Raw genomic sequence first — 8,590 nt, 5'->3', positions numbered from 1 at the left:
TATATTTAAGCCAGCCCGCAGATCATTTGGGTTACTCCATAATGTAATTGTAGGATAATGAGAAATATGTGATCATTGTGTATTTTAATTCATGTAGAAAAGTATAAAACATAAGAGATATTATTGTCACTTGAATTGTAAAGAAACTGGATTTATTCCTCAAAAAAAAAAAAAGGAAGAAACTGGATTTAACTAAAGACATTAAAATTGAAAATTTTGTTTCACAATAATAGGCTCTTACTCTTTTTTTTTTTTTCTCTTTTGGATCATAAATAAATTTCAAATTACGCCAGTATTACTTGTGAATCCAGATAAACCTGTGGTCCCCATCACACACCTGCACCAGCGAAGACTGCAGAAAACTCATTTTTCCCTTTTTTTTTTTTTTTCGTTTTCTTCATTCCTTTTGTTTTTTTTTTTTTTTGTCAATTTTTCCCTTCAATGACAGTTCGAGAGAAGTCTCGCCACAACAAATTGAATTCAACTTTCCCAAAATCCTAAAACCCTAGAAACCAATTCAATCAATCCGATTAAATTCCTTGAGAAATGCAATCTCCTTGTATAAATGCCTGCAAAACCATCACTGGCTTCACACATCAACACCACGCTTTCTACCCTTCTTCCTCTCCTTCTTCAACATCATTTTCATCAGCTCGTAAATTCAATTCTTACCCCTCAATGTCGTGCAATTTTGATGGCAATGATCGGAAATTGAATGATAGGGGAAGATTGATATTAGTGAAGCAGGCGGCGGCGGGGGGGAAGGAGAATGTATGGAGTGTGGATAACGAAATGGCAGAAGCAGAGAAAGAAAAGGGAAAAATGAAGCGCAGGAAGAAGAAAAGAGGAGGGGTTGCTGATGGTAGGAAAAGAAATGTGGGTAACAGAAATAGTAGGTTTATGGTTTCTGGTGCTATGTTAGTGGAGGTTGAAACTGTTTTACAAACTCAGGTATATTCTACAAAACTAGCAGTATTTTATTATATCTCAATTACTGTGAATTACCTGCAGTGCACCAATAGATTTATCGATGATACAACAATTGGAATATTCATATGTTTTGATCGATATGTATGCAAGAATGTGGCTTGTGAGGGTGTCTCCATAAGTACCATATGATATATATGTGAGGTGGGGTTCCCTAGGTTTCTATTGATGGTATAGAATAGGTCATTTAGATTTGAATGACCCTGGTTTCCTTTTTTTCCACATTTCTGAATGTTTGCTGAATGGTTTGAAATGAACAATGGGCTGATGTACATTGTGTTTATGAAGGGTTTAAAGGGGTTATCTGAGCTTTGTGATGGTGAACGAATGTGTATGATAATTTGGTAATTTTAAAGGTCATATATCCTAGGTCCTTTAAATTTATAGTGGAGCGTGTTTTCATATGGTATTGTAGTGCATGTAGATTGCTAATGGTGGGACCTAAAGAAAGATTCTAAATTTTTATCTCCTCACCATTTTTACCAATTGTCTATAATCATTTATGGAGTAATCCAAGTACATTGTTAATTTTACATTGATTGGCAAAGTCTATTTTGCTGTTGGAGTTTGAGAGACAAAACTAGAACCAAACTTTCAAATGAATGGATTTCAGGCTATGACAACGAGGTGGAAGTATTGGTTGTCTCTGTTTCTCTAATTACAATCCAAGTTCGAAGCGATATTTAGTATGACACCATAACAAATGGGAATTCAGGTGATGTTCAAGATGTACTATAAGAAAATCACCTAATGGAATTTATGAAATTGGAGTTCTGAAGTCATGTGACAAAACGTGTAGCTGAAGGACCTAACTACTGAAATTTTGTTAGAATGTAGTGCAATATGCATCTTGATTGGTGTTCTTTTTTCAGGAACCTGTGATTCGCCCAGCATGGCATACATTTGCAAGTAGTCTCAGTGGGATATGGAAGGGAGTGGGAGCTGTTTTTTCTCCCTTCACTGCAGAGATGGAGCCAATTGACATTGGGAACAAGAATGAGAACCTATTTGACTGTTATACTTTGTCTCGTGTGGAAGCAGTCCCATCTGCTTCTGGGGAACAGACTACTCAAATCAAAAGGCGAATAAATTGGGTCACACTGAATCCTTATGGTGAAATTCCACAGTTAAATGAAGGTGAATATATGCGTCATGCGAGGTCTGACAATGGGCAGGCTTCTTTGTCCAGGAAAGAGACATCCAATAGATTTTCAACTCACAATTTGCCAAAATTTGAGGCTTTCAATTTTGGAAGGAGTGACATTATGGAAGAAGATGTCATGGGAATAGAACCTGGTCTTGTTATCTTTGAGGTGCAAATACCTTGGTTTTCTGCACTCCATTTCCTTCCCCTGTAAGAGCAAAAGAATTATGAAGTCCTCTAATAACATGAGAATAAACAAAAACTTCATTTTCTTTTCCTAATAGTGTATCAAACTGTAGTTGAATATTTAAGTTCTCGCTGTACAACTCTGTGATTTACTAATATTTCTGCGAAATTCTATGATGGTACATTGGCAGGATGGATCATATTCAAGAGGCCCGGTTGACATCCGGGTTGGCGAATTTGATGAGTCCAAATATTTCCTTTCTCCAACTTACAAATTTGAACAAGTAAGGCTGTCTAACATTCTTTTTGGATGTCTTGCTTGCTCAAACTTCTGTTAAATTATTACCTATAATGAGCTTCATCACTGTTACTCAAATAATAGTCTATCCAAACTCCATGCTTCAGTAAAACTAGTAAAGTCCTTTGATGTCCACAATTTTAATGCCAGAGGATTAAGAGATGTCAGTGTGGTTCCTTTGTCATAACAGAGAATAAGTTAAATCTGAAATTTGGTACTCATTGATAGTGTTGAAATGGTTGGGTGGCAACAGAAATAAATGACTGAACTCATAGAATGAACCACAAAGCCCATAACACATGGAGGAGGCATGTTTCCTGGTTTATGAAGCAAATATTGTGTAATGCTTCCTGGTTTTATAGAAATAAAATAATTCTCCTAACTAGTTTGGGATTAGCTTTCCTGCAGAAGACTTCCAGTTGCTTTGTTGGTTTAGATCTATCAGAGATTACTTTAAGTTCTGTTATAATTCTGGTTAGTCGAAGAAAAGCTAAAGAAGGTCAGCACAGGTCCTTTCTTTTTACCTAAGAATGATTTTTATAAATTCCAATCAGGGATTTGTAAATGAGCTTCTTAGATTTCATTGAAAATTCGGTGCACAAAAGATGATTTTTACCTGTGCTTTATGTGAGTGCCTGAATTTTGTTCGTCAAGGATGAAAATGATGCATTGGATGTTAATGGACTTCAAGAAGAAATAGGTTTATTGTGTAGGCTTGCAGCCAGAAAGACTTCTCCTAAACTCCGTAATATTTGCACGAAGTGGCGATTCTGTGCATGTTGTCACCAGTTGTATATCTACATTAGAAATGCTTGATGTTCTCTCTGAAGAGTAGGCTAATGCCCCTGCAAGGTTAAAGTGGATTCTGGTATCTACGTGGCTTAAATTGGCAGGTAATTCAATGTCAGATAGGCTCTTAGCTGGTGGTGAGATTGTTGGTTTTCAGTATATGATGGGATAATAACAGCTGCCTCACGGTGCAGGTCATATAATTGATCTTGTAGAGAATGATATATTTATGCTTCATCATTTTGCCTAAATTTTGTGTGCATCTTGTTTGAATTATGTACTTTCTGCTTTAGTGCCCTTGAAAAAAAAAAAGGAATGGTGTTCATTTTAGTTATTTTGAGAACGGATTATGAAACTCATTTTGCAGTATAGCATTATATCTCCTGTCTTCTGGGGAACTTTCAGCAGTCAATTCCATACACAACTTCTCTTTTTAGATTACTCTGCCACTAAGAAGTATGTTGATGTATTTTCTCTTTCCCTGCTTTCTTGTAGTGTTTGGTTAAAGGTTCCCATAAAAGATTGCGGATTGTTCATACAATAGAATTTGGTAATGGGGGTTCAGACATCCAAATAATGAGGGTTGCTGTTTATGAAGAACAGTGGGATAGTCCTGCTAGTATCCCTGATGAAAGGTAGCTTATATTCCACTTCTTTCCAGTTGTATTGAATTCTTAGTTGCACTTCTTTTAAGTGCTTTCTTGTTTTTGGGTTGTTCTGTTCCTATAATTACCGTTTGTCTTTTTTTCCCCCAAACTAAAGAATCTTTTGTAATCATAGCATAAGCCCTTTGACGCCCATTTCCACTTCTATGATCTTTATACATTTTTCCAAAAGGAGTCCATATTATGAATAAGAAATAGTGCTTTTTATGCCTTGTAATTTTTGAGTTCTGATTGGCAGTGAGCTGGAGGTAGACTTGCAGCCATTTTCTCAGAGGGAAAGAGTTCAACCATCAGAATTAATTGGCTCATGGAAAGTGTTTGAGGTGAGCGCCACACCTATCTATGGTGAAGACATCATGTTAGAGGAATGCCATGGTGCACCTTACGTGTACCTCTGCACAGAAACCCTAAAGAAGAGAAGCCTGCCTGAACATTCAGTTTACTTTGGGGAGGAAGAGATGCTAGACATGCAGGATGTTACCATCCTCTGGCTGCCAGGAGGCGTCACAGGCTATGTTGATGTGAATAAGGATGGCATCCTTTGTGTTGGAGTTGGGTGGTATTCTGACGAGGGGATAAATCTTGTGATGGAAAGGGATTACGGAACAGATGGGAAACTCAAGGAGGTCAGGTGGAAATCTGAAATGAAGAGACGGTGGTCTAATCCACCCCCCATGTAATTAATTCTATCTAATTTCAGTTTGGTGGGGGTGGCAATACTTGTATATATTTGAATCCACGATAATTCGATCCTCGTTTTATGTTGAATAAATTGAGGTGTTAATGTCAGATGATCATGGCAGTAATTTACTTTTTACAATTTGTAGACTCTATAGTTTCTGCGTTTTGGTCAAAGTTCAAAATATGCTCTAAAGGGCAAGAAATGTAGACATTGACATGGAACTGATCAACAATAGAATCTACAACAATCTCATGTGGTCCATACATGGCGCACTACCATGAAGATTAAGGAACATGAAAAGCAATCTTGACCGTGTCATTTATTGCCTAAATCATTACAATTACAAAATCAACAGAGATAATTTCACAATAAATTAACAGAGATAAAAGCACTGCCTCTTGCCTAGCCCTTAAACGCGAACGAACAGGGCTCCCAAGACAAGCGAAAGTCCGAGCATCAAATGATTTAAGCTGTCAAGACCACTGACAGCTCCATTGGACCCAGATGGTGAGCTTTTAGCACTTGGTGAAGATGTTGTTGGTGAAGTACTTGGTGCAGTTGAACCAGAAGGAGTTGAGGGGGTGGTGGGGGTGGAGCTAGAAGGAGGACTGCTGCTACCCTGGACATTGACAGCCAATTGCATACCCTGTCCGCAGTGCCCCAGTATTGGACAAATAAAGTACATTGAACCAGGTTTGGATAAAGTAACGCTGCTTTTGCCTCCAGTATAAGATTGAAGGGCATTTCCAGTATTGCAGTTGTCATAATCATCCTTGCTTACTTCGATAACGCCATGAGAGGTATCATAGTTGAAAACTGATAATTGAAGTAAAATGTCAGATTAGTTGAAATGCCTTATAACTGGTCCCTTGTGTTATGGGCTCAAAAACTGAATTTTACAAGACAGTTCTCCATAAGAACAAGTCATCTAATTCCTGTCCCTCTAAAGAACCTTTCAACATGAGTTTATGGATGTGTACATTAATAACGTTAATGACAAAAACAACAATAAACTACAAAAGTGAAGATTCTAACCCTGAGACAGATCAAACAACAACTACATGCAAAAAATTTTAATTTGTGGTACTAATTAGTGTAAAATTCATGCATAGCTGGCAACCTATTCAGACTGGAAAGCCGCGTAGGTAACTTACGGAGTGTATCACCAACATTAAAGGTTTCTCCAGCAGCCCAAGTGCTGTAACCTCCGGCAGTACTCCAGCTCCCGCCGGGGCCTCCCACAACATGTTGGACAGCATAAACTGCGGGGGTTGAAAGCAGGAGGAAAAGGGCTGCAACCCTTAAGGCCATTTCTTAGGTTTGATGATTGCTGTGTGCTTGGAATTTGGACAAGGATTAGAAGAAGCACAAATGCAGGGATTGATGAGGGAAAACCAATTATCTACATGTATATATATATAGCCGGCTCATAGTTGTGAAAATGGAGGAATATGGCATAATTCAAGGAAGGGAAAATCAAATTATTCGGTAGTAACTAATTTAGTCTCTTGTTTTTCCGTGCGTCTCTACAACTCCTACCTAACCTATTTCTTAAGGACATTGCCACCCAACGTCCCTCTCCGCTGACTTATGCTTAAAGTTTTGGAATTTACCCTCCTCCCTGTCTTAATTCTCAACTACTACTACTTTGAATCTTCACCCCCTTGGTACAGTTAAATTACTATTATTTTGCATGCTTAACTTTCTTGAATGTTGCTAAACATGTTCATAACTTCGAATTTAAAAATCCTATACGAAATGATATACGATCGAAATGACAGAAACAAACTAAAGAATGATGACACGTATTCTTGATTTTTAGAAAATTTCGTATTTGTGTCTATCGTTTAGAAATGTTGTATTTTATAGTTGCTCTTTATAGGTGGACTCTTTGAAATTAATCTATACTGCTGGCATGTAGAAGTGTAGGACCATATTTGAACAGGGCTGATAATTACCTGGATTCAATTGCAGTAATCAAAGATTGAAAGTACAAAGAGTTTTTAGTCTATTAATCAATCATATTCTCTTTTGCATGGTGTATATTTTCAGAAACATACCTTCCTGAAAAAATTGACGGTTGTATTGCCAACCGATAGGAAGCATGCCAAGCCAGCAAGGCTAGAGAGAATATGTTTGAACATGCAAGTATAGGTATAGCAATCGAGATGTTCATTTCAACGAATCTTTCATATTCTACAAATATTCTAATCTCAGTTTCTTGCCACCTAACACTGGGATTCGGAGCATGCATCTACATGCAATGATGCAGAGACAGAGAGAAGCGTTAGTTGGTAAGCACAATAGTATTTTTTTTTTCCGTGGTTATTATTATTGTCACTATTATCAATCATTGTATTCGAACTCTCTGAGAAATTGAGTGTCATGTATGGACTTTCAGAGTTTTAAAAATGGACGTGTTTGGTTAAGTTGTTGTGTCGTGCGTAACTTGATCTCCAACTAAAATGGCACGAGGCAATTTTAGGCCATTTTAGTCAAGGAACAGTTTGGATTTCTTGTTAAAAATTTAGGAAAAGGAAATGTTCCTTGATTGGTTTCTGCGTTGTTATAGTCAAGGTTTTGTAACAAACCTTACCAGAAAATTAATTTTTTTTTTAAATCATTCATACAACTAATCTTTGATTTTAGATTAGACTTGAGGGATTCGAACTAGTTGAAGATCAGCACGTACCTGTATTTGATCATGGACAACTCCAGAAGAAATGCATCTTTCAACTACTTTTGTGTTGAATTTTAATGCTTGAACATCATATCAAAGTCAATTAACACCCTACTCATAAGGGTCAAATACTTGAAGCTTATCTTGGCCAGGTATATTCAATAACATCAAGCAAATTGTCTTTCACGCTTTTCCATTGAGTGAATTTTTAGTATTATTCTAACTCGTTTTACCTCAAATTTTGAGAATCTAATGGCCTCAATTTAGACTCTATTCAGATCATAAGCTTCATAAATTTCATTTCAAACCAATTTGTCCCCGAGTTGTAAATAAGTTTAAGTAGAGTATAAACGATTGGGATTATAGTGTAAAACAATTACTAATAGCTATCCTACCCTCAAATCGGTTTAAAATGAAACTTGTGAGACCTGTGAGAGTGAATGATGCTCGCAAAGAGGGGGGCTATTCCAAAAAATAGAAAGCAAGAAGTGGGGAAAAAATAAAAAGCAAAAAAAAGAACCAGCAGAGGAAGTTCTTCAGCTGGACTAGTTAGCCGGTAAGCCCGCTAGGCTCTATAGCAAGCCGCTCCATGGCAAGTGTCTATATGATGGCCTGGGCCCATTTGTACTCGGAGAACGCGGATTGGGCTTGTAACTTGCATAGCCTGTGGTTAAATTTCTGATTATTGCAAACCGAATCCAACAAGAGGTGTATATTCCCCTTGAACTGGTGAACTAACAGTCCACTTCCTCTCCAAATCATTAAGGGTTAATATCAATTTAGCCCTTCAAAGTATGCAGAAATGTCCTTTGGCACTTTAAATTGAAAAAGTTTGAGCATGGCCCTTCAAAAAACATCCAACTCAATCCAAATTTTAACATTTGGTTAATCATGAGGGGTTTAATTCCGTACCAAAAGATACAAATGTGTACTTTTCTAATTTTGTTTTCTCAAACATTTAAATTGCTTTATTTTTCATCTCTTTCTAACACTAGAGTAATAACAATAGGAACCATTTTTTTCTTTTTCAGTTTTGTGTAACTACCATTTGATTTGCACAATATGTCACCAAAAATGTCACCTTGATCGTTGCTAAAATCATGTTGTACCTAGAAAATTTAATCTACAGCATGCATTTTGCTAAAAAAATAATAATCAC

At 37.0% G+C, this 8,590-nt stretch overlaps 2 protein-coding genes across 2 annotated transcripts; one reads left to right on the top strand and one right to left on the bottom strand.

Moving 5' to 3' along the window:
* The first annotated feature begins 409 nt into the window (after positions 1 to 409).
* On the top strand, positions 410 to 4,858 carry LOC113732013 (uncharacterized). The gene is made up of 5 exons (XM_027257594.2): positions 410 to 951; positions 1,860 to 2,300; positions 2,509 to 2,601; positions 3,900 to 4,039; positions 4,308 to 4,858. The coding sequence occupies exons 1-5, from the start codon at positions 547 to 549 to the stop codon at positions 4,747 to 4,749; spliced, it is 1,521 nt and encodes a 506-aa protein (XP_027113395.1). The 5' UTR covers positions 410 to 546; the 3' UTR covers positions 4,750 to 4,858.
* Positions 4,859 to 5,045: 187 nt separating this feature from the next.
* On the bottom strand, positions 5,046 to 6,199 carry LOC113732014 (mavicyanin). Its single transcript, XM_027257596.2, has 2 exons — positions 5,906 to 6,199; positions 5,046 to 5,567 (listed from the first exon to the last, which is right to left on the bottom strand). Exons 1-2 carry the CDS (start codon positions 6,060 to 6,062, stop codon positions 5,161 to 5,163), a joined length of 564 nt encoding a protein of 187 aa, XP_027113397.1. The 5' UTR covers positions 6,063 to 6,199; the 3' UTR covers positions 5,046 to 5,160.
* Positions 6,200 to 8,590: the final 2,391 nt, after the last annotated feature.

The sequence above is a fragment of the Coffea arabica genome, chromosome 2e, assembly GCF_036785885.1.
Source record: "Coffea arabica cultivar ET-39 chromosome 2e, Coffea Arabica ET-39 HiFi, whole genome shotgun sequence".
NCBI classification, from domain to species: domain Eukaryota; kingdom Viridiplantae; phylum Streptophyta; class Magnoliopsida; order Gentianales; family Rubiaceae; genus Coffea; species Coffea arabica.
Note: the sequence above shows the minus strand (reverse complement) of the source record. Positions and strands in the feature narration are given on the sequence as shown.